Below are 20,235 nucleotides of genomic sequence, written 5' to 3' on the forward strand. Positions count from 1 at the left end.
ACTTCTTTGTACCCACAACTAGTGCAGATATCACATTACTCTTCAGAATGACCATTCTGAATAAACAGTGAAATAACATCTCGGATCATTTTCTGCAGGGCAAAGTTGAGTTATACTCAACTCATATAACCAACTCCCACACTAACTAACCCTTGGCCTAAATGCCAAATGCCACACAAGGACATACAGCTCATTTCAGCAGAAGACGAGTATAACACATGATGGTATACCGAGTGAACAGGTAGGGTTATGTAAGTGTAATGGTGGCCTAAGGATGTCAACACACTTGTTAAGATACCATGAAAAGAAATCCAAGAGAAATATTGATTGTGTTGTAAACAAATACCTAATGATGCAGACCAAACAGAGAATTATTATGCGAATACTTTATTATCAATGTGTGAATGATGTTAGCTTTTTGTCTGGATATTAATAGTATATGAAAACTATACACCAAATCCAGACTCATCCTAATTTTGCTGTATAATTTCTCAAGTTGGTATTGAAAGATTCTTTATCTTTATATATATTTATATATATAATATATATAAGCCAAAGTGCATTTTCCGTTTTTTACTCTTGTCCATATACACATTGCACCATACATAAATAATTACATTGTAAAAATGACTCCGTATTTACAAGTATAATATATATTTCATATAATATATAAAACTTTATATTAAATCTAGGTAGATGATATTTGGGATAGTTTGTGGGGTCCGTCTGTGTTATCTATGGTTGTTGAGGAGGATCTCCAGCCAGCAGGGGCAGGAGGTGATGAACTGTCTTGAGTAGCAGGGGCCCCAGCCCTTAGCAAAGCTGATGCGCACACTGTTGGGGTCATAGGGTCCGTCTAGGAGATCAGTCTCTGTTGTGTGCCTCAGGAGGCACGAACGATCATAGTCAAACACCTTGATGGAGAAGCCCGGCATCACCTTTCGCACCACCAGAGTTCTGCTGTTGGGCACGTCCAGGGTCGGAGAGTTGACAAATATAGGGTGCTCACTGCGATTATACGCCCAGACGCCGTCCGGCTCTTTGCTGAGGAGGATACCGTAGCCGATTTTGCCTCGTGTGCGCTGAACGGTGCTGCTGCGGTGTTCCAGGTTGAGCTGGCCCAGGCAGAAGCCCGTGCCCTGAGGTAGATCATAGAAGATGCTGACGGAGTGCTCGTACACTGTGTAGAGGCGACCCACACGTGTGCGGTGCTCCCAGTACGCCACGTTACACCAGTGGCTCTGCTTAGGGGCATCAGGCGACATACTGGCATCTAGAAGAGACACAGACAGAGAAACATTAAAGTCTCATTAAACAAAACATAAACAAAAGCAAACAGACCTAGTAAAAAGGAAGTTTTAAGGGATTAACTATCTCTTTTTATTGTTCAGAGCAGATGGCCACACTATAAATACTGAAGGAGGCACTGTATTGAAATCTAAGCCTTGTATAAATACCACTGCATGCACATCCGTCCAACACACACACACACACACACACACACACACACAAGCTACTATACATATCCTGGGGGTGGAGAGTGTAGTGAGGTCAGTCCAACTGAAGACCTGCTTTTTCCTCCCCTGCCTCAAGAGGGCACTGTAATGATTAAACGCTGACCACCCAGCACTGAGGCAGTCACTGCTGCTCACACATGCACCTTCAAAACAGATCATGTTTACTAAAATGAATTAGAATTACACTCAGTGTTTCCACTGAAACTTGGCAACTAAGTCCCTGCAGTAGTGTGTTGGGGTTACATTCAAGATCTACTAACAACTGAAAAATCTGTGTTTTGCCTGTGCACATTTTAATAAACACTGCTTAAGATAAAAACAAAAACTTTTTTTTCTGTTGGCATCTCACTCCTAAAAATGTCTTTCCAGTAAATCAGCTTGTTAATTCAGTTTTCATGGCTGCAGTCAGTGCAACTCTTTTCAGTGACAGCCCTCAGCACTCCAAAGTGAGTTACTGCTCCCTAGGTAGACTTCTATCTTCACCATACTGAGCAGACACACTGCACTGTTGACTACTTTCAGAGGCCGCTTCAGTCCACACTGTTCATAGCTGTCATACATTTATACTGCTCATAAAAAGCGAGGAGGGGAGAGAGGCTGGTGGAGTCTATGATCTCACATCCGTCTCTTCACCTTTTACTTCTAGAGAATGAGGGTGCCTCTATCTCCCCTTCCCTCGTCTTCTTCACATTCCACTAGAGTGGGGGTGACAGGAGAGGACCAGGCAGGGGGTCCCCCTCCCCCTCCACCCAGCTCTTCCCCCTGCAGTGGGCTCAGGGACGGCATTCAGCTCCCTGACAACTTAGCACAAGCCCGTGACCCGCTGACCCCCCAGCCTTCATGCTATCAGCTCCCATTAACTCACACACAGAGTGATGCCATTATTTTGCTTCAGAGAGTCTATTGGCACAGAGGATTTAAAGCCTGGGCCTGTGGCCCCATTCCTTTCAGTCTCTCTGCTCTCAGGGCTTAATGACCGCCCGCCCCATTAACAAACGCCTTTAAGGTGGAGCATTGCAGATCCACAGAGCAACAAAATGCCTTGCTCACCTCCCGCCCAACTAAACCTTTCTGCTGTGTGACCCACACTAGTAAAGTTTATACAAAGATTAGCAAAAATATTGACCAGACTTGCACAGACAAAACGCCTGCTGGTTCAAGGCTCTCTGTGTAACGGAGGGGGAGGAAAAGAGTGAGCGAGTAGGGATGTGTGGGGGTGGAGGGAAGCTGCAGACAGGCTCTCTGTGTGTTTGCGCACACACTGATGGCTGAAATGACCCCCTCTCTTCAGGGGCCCCAACATGCATGTGCCATTAGTGAATTCCACACTCCAGCTCCTCCACTCTGAGCTCAGCTTTTACTTTAGCGCAGCTCAGCCACACAAAGAACTCAGCCCCAACTTGTTTATGGCCCTCTATTGTCTCAAATCAAATGCAGCCCACACATCAAGGTAAACTCACTTTGAAACTGTGCACACAAAAGACCAAATGGCTACCGCCTCCTCTTTTTAGATGGGAAGAATAAAGCAACAACAATTTGGTCAATAGTGTCTAGTTTTCACACGTAGCCTGGAACTAAGGTAGCCAGTAAGACTGCGAGGACCAGGAAGAGGAATGAGCAGGACAAAGGTTAGAAATGTATCAGATGTTTAGCCTGAGCCTGAGGGAAGACAATGAGCACACCACGAGCCAGGCCTTTTCCTGTCACTCTGTTGTGTTAAGCGTCTACGTGTGCCTGTGCGCACATGTGTCTGCTCGGATGGGGAAGCAAATCAGCCGGCGTGTTTGTGTTTTTCTCCTGAACTTTTGTGTGTGTGTTTTGGCTGGGTACGGGTGCTGAGGTGAGGGCTCTGAGAGAAGAACTCATTAGGATCTCTTTAACAGAGTAGAGCTGTCACCAATCGCCAGACTGTTTGGCCAATATCACCAGAGCAACTATGGCCTCCTCTCCTGAGATCAGGCTGCCCTCTGCTCGCCCTTCTTCGAACGCTCAGTTTTCTCAGATTTTTGAGGAGGCCTTGTTTCTTCAGTGATGTTTGGATGTTCTGTAAATGTTTATCCACCTTTTTCCAAATTGATGGAAGAGTATGAAGCCAAGTGTAATTATTATGCAGATACAGGCAAGCCAACGCTTAAACCAAACCTAAAAAGCCAGACACGAGGTGGTGAAAGGAGGGCGTGTCTCTTCCTCCCCTCCGACCACAGCAGAGACACCAAACTCTCCTCGACTTCATGTTGGGCTTTCAGAGGGTCTGCTGAGGGTGGAGCCATGATGGGCTGGGAGCAATTACTGGTGCCATTTAACCCTGCCACCTTTTAACAGCTCCGTTTACCCATTAGAATAGTAGCGCATGTTATTATTGTTATTTTATTCTCAAAAGCCTCTCCTCTTAGTGTCACTCTCAGAGTCAGTGGACGCAGCCACAGTATGGCCCCTGCACTTCCTGTTCCTGCAGCCAGGGGATCTGAACATGTGAAGGAGTTAATCAACTCTTAACGCCTTACATAATCAGACTCAAAGGGCTGGTTTTAAAAAAAGTGGAGATACATAGACCTGTGGAAGCTGTTTGGTCTACAAACCTTTCCATGGCCAACCGGAAATACATAGAATAAAGCAGATAGCAGGGTTCTAGCAGTATGATAAGGATAGTCTCTGTTTGGCTTTCCCTTAAGCGTCAAGAAAAAGGTAAACAGATTACAGTACAACACTCAAAATACAACAGGCTGATTCACGCACTCAGTGAATTAAAGGTAGCCAGAGACGCCTATATCTGCACGTACTACATGTCACAGTACAGTCACACAGTAAACAGAGATATATTGAACGCTACTACAACACCAGAAAGCATTTGTTGTGCAACACTTGATTTCCACAACAAGGCGTGAGCTCCATGGAAACCATGTGAAAATGTTGATTTTTCTGTTTCCCTGTGGCCGGTCTGATTGGAGGAATTCAGAGCATCAAAAGCAGGACATCAGACAACAAACACACGTATCAGTTTGCTGGAACTGAGCAAAGAGCAAACACTAACATCTGCTCAAGTGTCTGCAAGAAGGATTAAAATGCGAGAGGTATTGGTTTAACATAAATTATCATTCTGCACAAAAAATAAATATGATCAGTGGTGGAGGAAGAGTTCAGTCTTTCACTCAAATGACATTAGCTGTATTACAAAAATACTCAATTACAAGTAAAAATTAGACCGGCTCCTGTGAGTGTTATACTGAGATGTTATTGGACCACAAATACTGATGCATTCATGTATAAGAAGCTTTTTACTAAGATAATATAGGCTTCTGCGATTGTAATGGGCCAGAGAAACGACAATTCTTAAACAGGCCTACATTAAACCCAACTTGCCTAAGCTTTTTCCACAGGTTTACATATGAAAAAAAAAAGCAGACTGTCTGTTATGAGTTCCCTGCACTCGAGGGCAAGTCTGCATAATTACTACTAAGTACACAAAAATGGGGGCTTGAAAGTTTCAATGGCAATCCTTGATGATCATCCAGTAATGCTTTTAAAGACAGCATGAAAAGGAGGGGGGGAAAGGGCAGAGGGAGAAACAGAAAAGAGCTGCCCTGGGGTAAACACAGCTCCGCAGCCTTGGAGTGAGATGAATGGGAGGCCGAGTGTCAGGGACAGGCAGACAAACAACAGCTTCCCCTCCGTGCTAACATCTCCCCACCAAGCTCCGGGGCCACCTCCATTATACTTCATCTCTCTTAATCCAAAGCGGTGAGCAGAGATGAACTCATTCCTCCAAAACTTTGCTGAGGAGGAGAAAAAAAAGAGGAAAACACTGTTGCCAGTCCCTTTAAGCAGTGCAGTCAAGGGGAGGAGAGCAGCAAGGAGAGGAGGGGGAGCGGCAGTCTCTCATCCTGTGCCAAGGATTAGATTCCCCTCCAGCTATTAGACTCTACCAATGAACTGATAGGCTGGGGGCCTGGTGGTGGGAACACACTGTCTGTCTCTGTGTGTGACCCTATGTGTGTACATTGTGGTTGTGTGTGTGAAATTTAAGAACAAATTTTTATTTTGCATTCCTGTGCCCCCCCCCCTCTCCTATAATTAGTTAGATTTTACTTTCTTTTACAACAACAACAACAAAGTGGAACCAAAGCAAAAGCCTCCCCCTCCTGTTCAGAGTACGGTGTGGCTTTAATTCTGTAGACAATGGTTCCTAGAGGCCGACTATAACCCCTGAGCAGGCCACATTTAGGCTGGCGTCTGGGCTATCGCTGCCATCAAAGTCGGCTTTATCAGACAGACACGCTAACTGGAGCTGCTCTTATATGTCTATGGATTTTTCTCCCTGAGGTCTGGCCTTTCTCTGCAGAGAGAGAGAAAGAGAGGGGGAGAGAGAGAGAGCAAGAGATAGAGAGAGAAAGATAGAAAGAGAGGGTGAGAGCTATGTGCCGGGAGAAAACGCTGTGGGAGCTGGAGAAACTGAACCCAGCCACCGAGCCTGGCTGGTCACAATGGGAATGCTTTACATTGTCATCCACTTCCTCTCCACTTTCCCTCAGTTTCTTTTTTCGGGATGACCCCATGAGGGAGGAAAAGTGCTGAACCCTTGATAGCAGATAACTAACAGAATCCATAAATTAAATCAATAAACAACAGAGGGTGTAAAAGTAACAGGAAGCTAAGAAGGATAATACGGAGGAGCCGTCTGGGCGCGTGAGTAAGAGACCACTGGTTTGAGAGGGGAAGAGAATGTGCTGCTCATTTCCTAAAAGTTTCCCCCAAAGCTCTGCAATGTGTCTGAGACATAGGGCACAAGTGATGGTGGTGATGTAAGTGAGGTATATGAGAGTCCTTCGGGGCATGTAAAAGCTCTGTGAAAACTGTGGGGGATGTTTGTAAATGTCATATCTACAGGCAGCGCTGAAGTCCAGCAAAGTCTGAGAGAGCACACAAAGCAAAACACTCTGTGAACATCCTGCTGGGTGGCTGTGCCCTTTCACCTCCTCATACAACCTATCTGTTTGTGTGTGTGTTTGTTTGTGAGTGTGTGAGAGAGGTTCGAGCCAAGAAGGCTGGAGCGTTTGGGTAGAGGAGACCCTGCACATTCCTGAACATTCCCCCCCCTCCCCTTGCTGTGCCTCCTAACTTCCTACTCTGGTTAGGACTGTGGGAGGTGGGGGGGTGCAGCAAGAAGGTTGCCTTCTTTTTTTGTCCCTTTAAAGGTAGGGTAGGGAATGTATTTCACAAGCATTTTTTGTTATATTTGTTGAAATTCTTCATGTCCCCACAGAAATCAATAAATCAAATGCTCCGAAAATAAAAGAAAAACAATCCGGTATCTGTAGCAGTCACAGGCCTGTAATAAACCCAGCCGATCATTTAATTCCGACCAAATGAAATGATCGCCTGGCTGAGCTGCCTGTCTACCTACCTAACTCTGTGCAGTCGCCCTCCACCCGCCCCCTGCACTCAATGCGCATGACCGGAGTCTGTACCTACAATACTTTGTACTGCTAAACAAAACAAGATAATCAGTGTGGCTTTTCAACGATGGCGAGAACTGAGGGACAGGTAATTATCTGGTTTATTTTGTTTTGGTCGTAAATGAAATTGTTTTCCTGAAGCATGTAGTATGCAGAACTATGTAGGAATGAGACATGAAGTAGTTGGATACGATGCGTTGTGCTCCGCGCTGCATGTTCATGTGTGTTGGGGGAGAAGCTCTGGAGGGACAACTGAAGGGAGAGGGTGGGATTTTTTCGGTTAGATACTTTCAAAATCTAACCATTTCTCGTCTTTAATGTCTCCAACGTTACCAACCCAAGCTTTAAGAGTGTTGTTTGGTCAGTCATTGTCACCAAATCACAGTGAGAGAGTGTTGCCTGTGTGGTCTGAAACTTTTACATGCACACTCTTCTTTTATTTAATTCATACTTTTCTTCAGGGTCGAAGAGTAAGACCGTGCACAGAGGGAGGAAACAGACTTTAGCTGGCCTATATACTCAAGCTATGTTGGAAGCTTGGTTTCAAATGAACAATAACAAGGAACTCTATTATTACGAGTTATATTAGTCTGACTAATTTAAGGCGAAAGGTAGGTATTTGGTTTCCACCGGGCTGGGAGGTGGACCAGCTATGATGGACAGAGTTGCCGTTCAAACAATGGTTTCCTATTGATCGGCCCAGTGGATCAGAGTCTGTGAGGAGAATGTGTTCTGTCAGGATAATGTGGCACCAGAGTTTCTGTTTCAATCACAACACTTGCTGAGCTGTAACCCACACTGCTCCACCGCGGGCATCCAGACACCAGCTCCCCAAACAAAGACAACTGTTTCCCCCATCTCCGACAAGTCTGCCCGTTCACAACAAGCAAGACATTCATTAAAAATGCAGGAGTGAACATTTCCAATAATTCACAAAGTCCTTCCCTGTCAACATCTGCAAAAAATCTTGAAGCTAAAGGGAATGGCAGGATTTCATTAAGTAAATTATGTGCTGGCAGGCACAGAGAGGGGAAGAGGGGGAAGCTACAGCCAGACCTCTAATCTAAACCGTACCCTGAAATGCGACAGCCTGACTGCACGTACTGAGACACACAGCCAAGACTTCGAAATGCACACAAATAAAAGATAAGTGAAACACTGTTACAAAAGTAAATATAATTTCCCCCGGGGAACATAATCAATGAGAATTTTCACATAAGCATGTTTATGACCTGTAATAACTACTTGCAAAAACTTGATCCTAGAGAACAATTTGCCTTGTTGTGTTTTGTGTAGAACCTGAGGACATACATACCTTTGCATGCTCAGGAATTAAAATGCCTTGCTAAGCCATTTTAAACTATATATTATCAGGGGGGAGTTGCTGGACTATCACTCAAAATGAAGGTTTTCTGCTCAGATTTAAAAGGCTTCATCTTTTGGGAACAACATCAAAGACTCCCAATTATGTCTATTATACTTGGTTACGAAAGGGAGCATAAATATATAGATATAGCCCCAGTAGATCAAGTGCAAGATAAGGAAAGAAAGATAAAGTTGCTGTCTCTAGGTTTACAAAAAATGAACAAGGCCTTAATACACCGGGAGTTTACTGTTTACCCATCAACAATGAGCTCCTATCCTTTCCCCCTGGCTGTAAAAGGCTTGTGTAGAGATGTCGAATGACATGGGCCCCAACAGTTAATCCACACACAGCATTCTGGAGGCTCAAAGAATGTGTTGGCTATTCTGAGTTTTAAAAATACTGACAGCCATAGGTTCAGGCACAACTGTCAATGCTCCTCTCGGGAGGAAGGGGAAAGAAAAAATCTTAAATCTATTTTCGCCAGCAATCATAGCTGGCCAAGGGCAGTGTCTGGATTTATAATTGTGGGTAAAATGGTCAGAAAATCAAAACAGCATCCACAACTGGCACCTCCTTCATTTCTGCTACAGTTGCACATTCCTTGCATTTTTAATGGCATTGCACACTCTTTATTTGTTGCTGTAACCCTGTGCCCTGAGCTGAATGAATGGAGCTATTGGTGGAGGCTGGTGCTGCGCTGCGGTGTGAAGGAAGAGAAGATGGTAACAGCAGCCCTCCCTGAGCACACGACAAGATTAGCTCACTAACTTTGTTTGCTAAGGTAGAATATGGGGCACAAATTATAGCCTGGGCACACCTCTTGTTATTTCTACAGACTGTACTTTCTATCTGTGTGGTAAGCCCTAAAATGAAACACCTTATCTTGGCTGAGCACAGTACACTCTGTAAATTCAAATGACAAGCGCAGCACTGTGAGCTTAGACTCATAGTCATGTATGAGGCTATAGATTTATCTTTCTCTGTGAGCCCTTCAGAAGTTAGTCAAACACCCAGCAGCACTGGCACCACACTGGCTTGCCAAGCAGAGACAGATAAATACTAACCTCAGCAGGCTAGTTTCTGTTGACATGTAAGGGGTTTCAGGCCTCTCCAAGGACTGTGTTAGATTAGCATGGCTTTCACTCTGCACGTAGAGGTCACATTACCTCACCGTGTCTACGACCTGTGTTGCCAATTCTGACTGAAAATCAACTCTTAGAGCAAATTCAGTGTAAAATAATCTCACAGTGACAACTACACTCCCTCCGCTCTGTCTCCATCTGACAATTTAAGATTTCTCTACAACAAACCTACAGTAAGGCTTGTTGTAAATGCTGCTCACATATTAAACTCAAAAATGCTGAAAAAACGAAAAGTAAAAGACCCTAATCTAATAGCCAGAAGACCTGAAGCAATGTGACATATGGAAAACAAACTACACTGCAATTATATCAACAGTCACACACATACAAACGAAAACACCCTTCCATACACAACAACAAACATGTTATATTAATGAGCCAATTTGTCATTTGGACTGCGGAGGACTCAACTGAGGATCCTCAATGTCATAACCTCTGGGATAAAAAGTTGAAAGTGCATTTCTGGCACACCACAGCCTAACAATGCTGAGAAAGGGAAAATGAAAAATGGCCTTATCGCTCTTATCAATGGCTCTTTTTCTATGTGTATGTGTGTTACGTAAGGGGAAACGGAAGCCAGCCTCCCAGGACAGGAACGGATACTTGAGACGAGGACTGTGGGTACAGGCCCTTCACCACTACAGGCAGAATAGAGCACAGGACCCTTCAGGATGTATAGCAACAACCCTCCGCCCCTAGCTTAAAACGAACTCTGCAAACTGGACATGACAAACGGATGAGGAGAGCCCCCTAATGTCCCCCGAGATGCTGGCCTTCTCTTCAACATTCCTCAGTCTCCCCCCACTGTCAAAGGGGCAATTCACCGCCCTGCACTGCTACAAAACCCAGGCAGCCTTTTAAAACAGGATGTTTGTCTGAGGCCTCCTTCCCCTCAAATAAACAATCCGCAAAACCTGATTTCGGGAGGCAGGGTGGAAGCACTCGAGTCACATTATTTCCACATCCCGTATCCTGGAGCATTGGGGCTCCTGAGGGAGTGTGGGCGGCCAGGCGCTGGGAAGGCTCAGGGCTGCGGTGGAAACCTGAGGCCATGTGCCAGGCTGCAGGGGGAGATGAGCCTGGGCTGCATCACTCTGGGGTCTGTGGGACGGAGCAAGGGGATTGTGCCTGCTGATGGAGTGACAACTGCCTCATCCGTCTGCGCATTGCAGAGTCAGTGTTTTGCTGCTACATCAGGATGCTAGATGTCTGCACAGTAGGAAGGAAATACTGTATATATTCAGAAAAATATTACATATTATAAAAAAATCCAGGAACGATAGAGGCACAGAATGACAATTATTAGTATTCAATTAAATATGATGGTTGCTGAGTTATAAATGAATCATTTGGCTGTGGATTTGGGTGTGCTCTAAATGATGTCGCCTACACTGTGTCTCTCAATATCACTAAAGTTCAGGAGAGAAAAAGAGAAAAACATCCATAGCCATTCATAAAATACTAAAGTCACTGCAAGGAACTGAGCAGATCTAATACAAAAAACAGAACTAGACGGTTCAGAGCAAATTAGAGGTGCAATCTATCCCAAATCTTTTCAGATGTGTACAGTAGATATGCTATTTAATTAGTTCCGAGCAGAAGTGGAATCACATGCCTTCAAAGATCAACAAGTATGGGTCCAGTCTAATCTACTTTCATCAAGAAAAGCATCACATGCCTTGATTAGACTGTCTAATTATTCCATGCATTTCCAGACACAGACAGAGGGAATGGTATGATGCTTAGTGCTGGCCTCTTCCTGACACAGACAGGCGGGCTGTGATTAGTATTGACTGCACAATTTCATTTGCTCTGCTCTTGCATGTGAATTCATGTCAGTATGCATCTGGACTTATATAAGGACCCTGAGGAAGAAACATAGACTTAAACATGTATAAACAACAGCTTTACAGATGCGTTTTCAGGGTCTGAGCACCTGTGCATCGCAACTTTCCTTTGCAATCTGTTGACTGACTCATATGAGGTCCTTCCCATCTATCTGCTAACTGTCTTCTGCCTGGAAGAATCAGTCAATACCAGAGTGGACCTGACACAGTGCCTGTTTGCAGACGAGACATCCAGAGAGACAGCGCTGGCCTTTCCTCCAGAGACAGCCAGGCAGACGGAGTAGAGCACTGTATGATTACTGTGTGGGAACTCTGACTACCTGCTGATGCCCTCTTCCCTCCAGTAAGCGCAACAGCAGTCTATGTAATCCACGTCTAACAGCTTTCAATCTTTCCGCTCCTCCAGTCCAATTTCCTACACTCTCAGGAAGGGGAAGAAAAGAGGAAAATATAAAAAAAGACAGTGACTCAGGTCACTCTGCATGTCCTCTGCTCACCTAACCCAGCAAATCTGAGGGAGCCCCTCCATTCATATGGGTGATCTCAACTCACACCAACATGAGCGTGTACACACAGTGTTATGCTGACAAATTCCACTGCGTTGATTGAGGACACAACCTCTGAAGACTGAGGAATGAAGGCAGACTGGAGCCATGATCTTACAATAGGCTAAACCAGGCACAGAGGAAAGGCCTGCATCATTCATTGTACATAAATACTGTTTATATGCTCATCACTGCACTCAGTGACACTTATCCCTCTGAAAAGGACCATACTGCATCTTCAATGACTGAAATTCTTAAGTAGCAATGTAAAAAACGTCTTGGCATGCCTCCTCACATTAAGGACAAGAGCTGACCAGAGCAGCATTAATGAATGAGTGACAAACATAAAGAGCCCTTAATGTCAGAGACAATGTGACTGACATAATAAAGTCAATGCGTAGGGGGAAAACACCCCCTCAGACAGTCATACAGGAAGCAATGAGATCTGCTTCAAAGGGCTTCACTCTGATGTTCAGACAACTAGGCCCACGAAGTGAGGAAACAGGTGTGCGTGCAGACTGGCAGGGCAGCACCAGAAAAGGCACATTCCCTCACACACACAGCATTAAGGTATACTATGTATGCACAGACCAGAAAGCTGGGACGTAAACAGACATCACAGAGGGCCTGGGGGGGCTGTCCCTCTCCCACACTGTGACAGAACCATGATTAAATAAAATGCTGTGAATGGTCCAAGTGTATACGGGCGCACAGTAATTGAAGATATGAGTATTACACAAAGACATTATATGTGTGCATGGGGGAAGCTTTTTAGTAATGCATGAGTAAGAACATTTTAGCATGTTAAACAACTGCAGGAATCAGCCAGAGGGATGAGAGAAAGAAGATCTGCACTTAAAGGTAACTCAAACGTTAACTTAACAACATAGAGTGTATTGATTTAAAGACATCCCATATTAACATGGCACTAAATAATCTAAAATAAAAGGAGAAATACTTTTCAAGTTCCACTGAATATATTCAAGATATTGGTTGACGGTGGTAGAACAAGCTTATCTACCAAACCAACCAGTTCCGATCTGTTTCTCTGCCATTGTGTGATGCAGAAGAATGCTCAGTGGGTATTTCTGTAGCCCTGGGCTGCAAACTGTATTTGATTATTTGACTACACCCCACCCATCCACTCAGTGCCCCCCAGACTTGCTTTTAAGAAGTTTACTTGTTCCTGCGTGAGGGGTGGAGTCTAGATCCCATACAACTCCGGTTACACACAGACACTCTCTACCCGAGCTGCAGGGGGATTCACAGGGAAAGTCATCTCCAGGTCAGCAACATGTTCAACACAGGATAACTTGACAAAATGCATTACAGTCATCCTGGTCTTATGGTGGAATATGCTCTAACCAACTAGGGCAAATACTGTACCAGAATCTGTATCCCTGACAAGATGCTAATAATTTATAATACCTAATTTGTGTATCTAAAACCAAAGAACCATCATATAGTCCATGATCAGAGACAAACTGGCGACACAAATTAGCTGATAGCATGGAAAGCTACCGCCCTGTCGAGCACTGGTCATTCTCTTTCCCAAGTCCAAGTAGCTGAGTGTGTCACAGCCAATGCAGAGTGATCTGGCCTGGCCTGTACAAGCAGCAACACAGTTGGAAGAAACCAAAGCCTAGCATGTCTAGATCCTCCCTCCTCACCACAGTCTCTGAGGAATTGTGGTGCGCGCTCTGACAAGCCCCTCATTTGTTGACTCAGGGAGTGTCGCCGGGCCATGCTGAGGTGGTGACAGCATGTGTACTGGGGAGGAGGGGGCCCTTGCTGACTGAATACTTCGCTGCCAGGTAGCCATGTCAACTGCTCAGTGTCCAGGCCTCTGAGCCATGGCAGACCCTTTAACAGGAAATGCTGTTCCCTGCAAGCCCCAAAATGTGAGCTCTGACTCTCTGTCCACATGATACTGTGCATGCTAGCTGTGGTCCTAGTATGAGGGGGGGAGGCATGCTTACCCTATGTCATGAAAAAGGAGTGTTTCATTTCAAATCAGGGGACAGGACTGTTTCTACTCGCTTCCTTTGGTGTGGCCCCATTCACAAGAGCAACTCCATTTCCCTGAACCCACCCCTCCCTGCAGCCCACTTACAGCCAGGCTAGATAGAGTTGTACGTGTGAGTGTCTGTGCACATGCCTGTGCACAACTTTGTGTGTGTTTCTGAGCGAGCTTGGATCTTATTACAGTTTGATCCCACTCAAATATTTCTGAAAGAAAAACAGAGGAGGGGAGGCCGGCTCTGTGGCCAACGCACACGCCCCACTGAACCTCTGCACCGCTCACAATGAAACCTTTATCTTTAAAGCTCAGACTGTTTGTAATGGCCCTTAATGAGACGGAATAAAGTGCAACATCAAAATGAAATTACCTTCATAAGTTTGCATATTCATCCAGATATACCAATGGCTATGCAGAGTAGAGCACTGAACTGGTGTTAAAGTACACTCTGAAAGAATTATACCTCCCTGTTCTTTTTTCCCCAGCTAGACTTAATTTAACCATCTCAAAGCCAGAAAAACAGGACAATGCAACACTGACCAGAGTAATGAAAGCTCTGTGAATTATAACTGTGATAATACTGTGATTCGCAGATTGTATTCCTCTGATTTAAAGCTATATGTACAGACATGAAACTATTCAAATATGAACAAATGTTTAAAAACATGGACAACCATATGCAAATCCAGCATGAAAGACCCTTCATGTCTCATAATTTACAAATTAACATATATCTTATGTGCTTTATTACTCCAACTATCAATTTTAATCACTGCCCAGGGAAAAAACAGTCCCTAAATGACGGATGAATGATTTTTACCACGTGGATATTTTCATCATCAAGGTTCTGTTTTAATCAAAAAAAGAGTACTCAATATAAGATCATGACGCATTAAGTAGAACCTGTACTCATTTATTTGTACTGTATGTCAAACCACAACTCTGCTGCAGACCAAAACTATCCACTATGACTACTGTGCCGACAAATAAATGCCTACTACTCTTGTGTGCAGCACAACAGAAGAACAAATGGACATTAAAGTACTCTGAGAAAGTGAAGTCCTTGATTGACTAATGACTTCAGTATTTACAGACAAGCTTCTCTGGGACGGTAAACTTCTAGTAATCATTAATATCTAAAATCATTGTAAGACATTTGGATATAGACTCCTTATTTGGAGACAGACAGTTGGAGAAACACACCCACCTGAAAATTCCCCTGGTGTGATGTTTGGTGAGCTGGCTGCCTCAGTTTCAGTGTAAGACAATGTGGAGTCTGACAGATCTGTGGGGACGAGAACAGAAATTAGCTCTTCAATCTCGAGGCTACTCCAAACACTGACTAATCATCATCAACCCAAGAAAATGATTCCTCTTTCATATCAAATTCAAAACAATTAACATCACATTTGGCCTTATCCCATTGTGGATAAACTGGCAACTCCACTAACAGGCTTTACCTGATGACATCCCCCCAAATGCCGCCAGAAACCTCAGCTGTACTCAGGCTTGCAGCCCCAGCTAGCAGCCAGGCTCCAGAGTCCCAGCAGCCCACAGAAAATACTACCCACACCATACCATCCGCACTGGCTCTGGCTGGCATGCTGACATTATGCCACATGCTGGCCTAGGTCTCATCTCAAAGCTACCAAGCAGTTTGCCAGTAACTGTGCCCAATTACCAGCCATTAAAATTCTCCACGTTGCTTTATTCCTGTTAAACCAGAGCTTAAACAAAAAGACTGACCATGCCCATTGCAATTTACTGGCTCTAAATATTTGTAATTATGAATGTCAAAAAAGATGATAAATCAAGTGCTTTGCAGCTACCTGGTCATAATACAGAGGATCAAATATTAATAACAGAATTCAGATGAACATCAATAGGTATGGATGAAATAGAAACCATGCTTCAGGTGCCACAGAGCTCATATGTGTGTTTGTCACTTACCCAGTGGCTTGTGTTCTTCATTAGGGGAAAGCCTTGAATAAGGAGGTGGGGGTGACTCTGTAACACAAAACAGTAATGTCAATAACCTAATAAAGGGAAGAAATGCTCATTTAAAAAAGGATTATGGTAAAACGCAAACCCTGCTGTGAAGTCACCAGACATAATAAAGTCATATCTGAACAATTCAAACTTGAATACACTGTTTTGGGATCTAAGAAGATCCAGAACATGGGTTAATATACTGTAGGAAAAGACTTATGATAATAGAGATAAAAGCCTCTGGTGTAAATTGGCTGACAAAGCTTGTCAGTGAAATACCTGTAAACACATATCTTGTAGTCTACACTCTTCCTTGCACATCTAAAGAACTCAATCTATTTAATGTTTCATATTACAGCAATTCAAAGGTAACCAAATATTGTTTACTACATCCTACTTTGTGTGAATGTACAGTCATTAGTCTTTAATATAAGTAGAAAGAAACATGCAATCACAAAACACTTCAAGCCATCTTTAAGGCTTCAACAAATAACTCAACTATTGAAATATTTTCAGTTCCATTTCAAAACCTTTGTGTCTGCAGTATAGAATTAAATCATTTTGCTCAAAAGCTCATTAAAGAACTAATAAAGCCAACAGAAATCTGCACATTTGTTCCTGTGATTGAAGCCTGTATTATTTAACTGAAGTAGTCGTTACAACAACCACAGAGACTAACCATAACTTTCAGTTAGTAGTTTAATAATAAGAATAAATCTGCTTTTTAACTTCATTGTGTTTAGAGACCTTGATTTTATCCAATAAAAAAAGAATAACTTGCACAAGACGGAAAAGCACAAAGGAAAGAAAACTTTGTGAGCACACTGTGACCTCGCCTAGAGGGAAAAGGGGAAGGAGAAAAGCATAATAGCAGCGGGTCCTTTAAGAGTGGCGGCAGTAATTGCTGGGATCTGAACTCAGTCACTCAGATACACAGCTAGTCAGTCTGGCGCCAGTAGTATGCAAACTGTATATTATCACCACTCCTTCACCTAAATAGCATGAGGGGACCTCCTTAGGACAAAAGGGCTTTTAAAGCGCAACTTGAAACTGATCTCATTCGCAAAGTATAATGCCTGGCGAAATAAAAGGAAAAAGTTTTTGTCCACTTCAATCCAAGCTCTCTGCCACACATTATATACGGTTTTATCCTTTAAAAACTCTTACATAAAACCTAGGCCGATTTCAAATAATTCTACGGTACAATAAACTGCACTTGAAACATGCTTCAACACAACTTGTTTTCAGGCATGTTTTGAGTTGTATTTTAAGAAGGATTCAAATGTTTTTTAATTAAAATCTGTTTTGTGTATTCAGAATTTTATTCTCATATAAGTCCATATTTCTTACTTTCTCATTTACAAACACTGTAAAAACCAGTGATTAAGGTCTTGATTCAAAGCCCCCCTTCTTGAATAGCATGAAAGAAATACCAGCTCTATCGGGCCACGCATGAACGCATGTGAGCTATGTCTACTACGAGCTTTAGTCCCAATATGGGGTATGCGCCCCTCTCCCTCTTCTTACAATTCATCTTGCTAGTTTTAGTGGAAAGAATCTCACAACGCATAGTCTGACATCCACTTCAGTGGGCAAAGCCAATTTCTTAGTTGACATTACATGGTCTATTCAAACCAACAAACACCACAGTTAATCAGAGTTCTATATATTCAGTTCGCATTAAGCTGGAGAGTATGGTGGGACATGAGGGCCAAATCAACATCAGTTTCTCACATTTGCGTGCTATAAATTCTGATATTGTTGGACTTGTGACTTTGAAGTGCTTGTCACAGCCAGCTGGCTCTAGTAAACATGGATGTTATGGAAAATCCACCTCCTGTGCCAGTGAGAAGACAGAAATACTGACACTTGCATCTTTACACATGATACCACGCCTTGACATCAGGTCAGCGAGGTCGAGTGGCCCAGCGTTTAAGGTTTGCCAAATCACAGGCCTGTCCCCCTGCCAAAATTGAATCTGTTTAATATAGGTCAGTGAGGTTCTGCCACAGATCGCTCATTGATTGTGAAAATAAAGCTCAGTCCTCTACCCAACACAAACTAAACTGACCTATGGCACCAGGTCCAAACCTGTGAGTCTATACAATCATATATATGTCATACACTGTTGATGGATAGGCCTACCTGGCAATGACCCTGCAACAAACACAGGTAAGAACCCAAAACGGCTTTATTGACAATCACACTGAAGGCACTGACATATTTAGATACATTAAAGATGTCATGTACAGTCTGTAATTAGGAAATTCATGACATTACTCATACCTAGATAAGTTGTAAGTCCAAACAAACACTCTCTTTCACTAAAAGGCCCATATTTTGCAGTGGTGCTCTGGTGTGGCATCAAACTGCTCAAATACAACTAAAGATAACATCAGAATAACACCAAACTGGTAGAAACAAAAGAGGTTGTCTCACATTTATGTTTTGTCAAATCTACCTCAGCTCAAAGTGGTTTTATTATTGTTCACCTTGCCATAAGGATGACTTTATTAATCATTAACTATTTAATCAAACGGAAAGTCTTTCTCTATCTCTGTGTATGAAAGTAAGCCAAACAACACCAGACAAATAAAACAGGGTGATAGGGAAGGAGTTTCTGAGCATATTTCACTGCCCTCAACAGTAAAAAGTTCATTTCTGCCATGCAACGATCAATATGGTGAAAATTTGACAAAGTAGGCCTAATTGTTAATATGCATCAGCAGGATTTCCTTGTGCATTTACAGAACATAGGCATGTTCAGATGTAAAGACAGTATTTTAAATGGAACAGTGGTTGCAACACAAGAAACTTGCTATAAAAACAAACAGTATAGACCCAGATGCATTATGGTTATCTGTTAATAGACTACCTGCTGACTTTACCCCCAAAGGCAGCCTCTAGGTAGGCCTGCAAGGTGCTACATACAGACAGTTTCTGTGTTCTGGCTGATGCCCTTACCTGGCCCACAGAGCCGGCTGTAGTGATAGGGGTTGCAGCATACTGTTGGACTGTCCAGGGCCCCAAAGCTCTTACACTCACAGAGCGGTTTGAGCTGGGCAGGGTGCTGGAGGTCGGACCAGCGGTACAGTTTACACACAAGCAGCTGTGGGGATGCCACATGGCCGCCCAACCTCAGCTCTGTCCGGGAAATCATAACACAGTCGCTCGGCATCCCTCCTCTGGACTCCACTGCCTCTAGTAAGGTATCCAGCGGCTTTTCCTTTAGCCTCTTTAAAAGAGAGTATGTGGCTGATTTCAGTTCTTGCTCCAAAACCGTGCGTGGCATCGCCTCCTGCGACTCAGGAGAGCCGCTGTCCCGCGGTGCAAGGTTCCTCAGCACGAAATGACACGACCCCGGATCCCTGGTACCCTGAGCCGTCTCTGGACCCCTAAGCTCGGAGTGGTCCCGGTCTTTAAATAAGCAGCACGTCACTGTCCTGCATTCTCTATCCTGTATGGAGCGGGGGCTCCCCTGCTCCTGGACGCACACCGCACCCCCATCTTGGTCCGACGTGACCCCCAAGCCGCTGCTCTCCACGGGGCTCCGGGTGCACACACCCCCTATGTCCCCTACAAGAGACCCGCTAGGGGTCATCGGTCTGAGCTCCGTTTTGGGAATTTTCTCTGGGTTGTTTCCGAACAGATCGTCCCTACAGCCCTCACTAGTTTTGCCATTTCCATCTTCCCCTTCTGTATCTGGGATCAAACGGCTTCTCCAGAGTCGCCGCACAAGACCTGAGCGTTTCGTCCTGAACATACGACAACTTGAAAATCTATATGGGTTTTTTTTTTTATTTATTTATTGATTATTATTCTTGTACGGATATCCGAATATTGCAGACACTTCTACGGTCGTTGCAAAACATTAATGTCTGTGAAATGCCGTGCAATGTATGCACAGCCAACCGACGAGCATTGGTGGCAAAACCGCAACATTAGGTGGAAGGCGATTTTGTTGCATTTACAACAACAAAATCGCGCAATAAATGCACTGCAGCATTCCGATCAAAATGCATTCATTTAGCAGATTATACTGTAAATAACCAAGTCAGTTATTATCCAGGCTCGGATTTATATGTATGTTACGAGCGAATAAAAAAAGAATACATATTAACATAACATAATATACTTAGTAACATAATCCAAAGCCAGCAGCCTTCAACCCAAAGACGGCAGCTCGCAGCCTCAAACAGTTTCGGACTTTTAACAACCTCAAATCTACTTTTTTACACCGGCACGTAGAGCATGAGGTACTTCGAGGCGATTTAATCCCAAGAAAATGCACTAGAAGTCAGGATCCTTTTCGTCTTCTTGAGATGTCAGTGCACTTTCTTTCTTTCTTTCTTTTTT

At 43.8% G+C, this 20,235-nt stretch overlaps 1 protein-coding gene across 1 annotated transcript; it reads right to left on the minus strand.

Moving 5' to 3' along the window:
• Positions 1–366: 366 nt before the first annotated feature.
• On the minus strand, positions 367–20,229 carry smad6b (SMAD family member 6b). The gene is made up of 4 exons (XM_035664674.1): positions 18,844–20,229; positions 15,841–15,897; positions 15,098–15,175; positions 367–1,273 (listed from the first exon to the last, which is right to left on the minus strand). The coding sequence occupies exons 1-4, from the start codon at positions 19,640–19,642 to the stop codon at positions 732–734; spliced, it is 1,476 nt and encodes a 491-aa protein (XP_035520567.1). The 5' UTR covers positions 19,643–20,229; the 3' UTR covers positions 367–731.
• Positions 20,230–20,235: the final 6 nt, after the last annotated feature.

Source organism: Morone saxatilis, unplaced genomic scaffold (assembly GCF_004916995.1).
Source record: "Morone saxatilis isolate NCDOM2014 unplaced genomic scaffold, NCSU_SB_2.0 Contig2, whole genome shotgun sequence".
NCBI lineage: Eukaryota > Metazoa > Chordata > Actinopteri > Moronidae > Morone > Morone saxatilis.

What these genes read in the sequence shown, in the direction of transcription:
- smad6b (XM_035664674.1), bottom strand. Translation starts at nt 19,642, where the DNA reads ATGTTCAGGACGAAACGCTCAGGTCTTGTGCGGCGACTCTGGAGAAGC. An exon ending in CAGCCGGCTCTGTGGGCCAG is followed by an intron (nt 15,898 to 18,843) that starts GTAAGGGCATCA and finishes TTTGTGTTACAG; the next exon opens with AGTCACCCCCACCTCCTTAT. An exon ending in TGAAGAACACAAGCCACTGG is followed by an intron (nt 15,176 to 15,840) that starts GTAAGTGACAAA and finishes TCGTCCCCACAG; the next exon opens with ATCTGTCAGACTCCACATTG.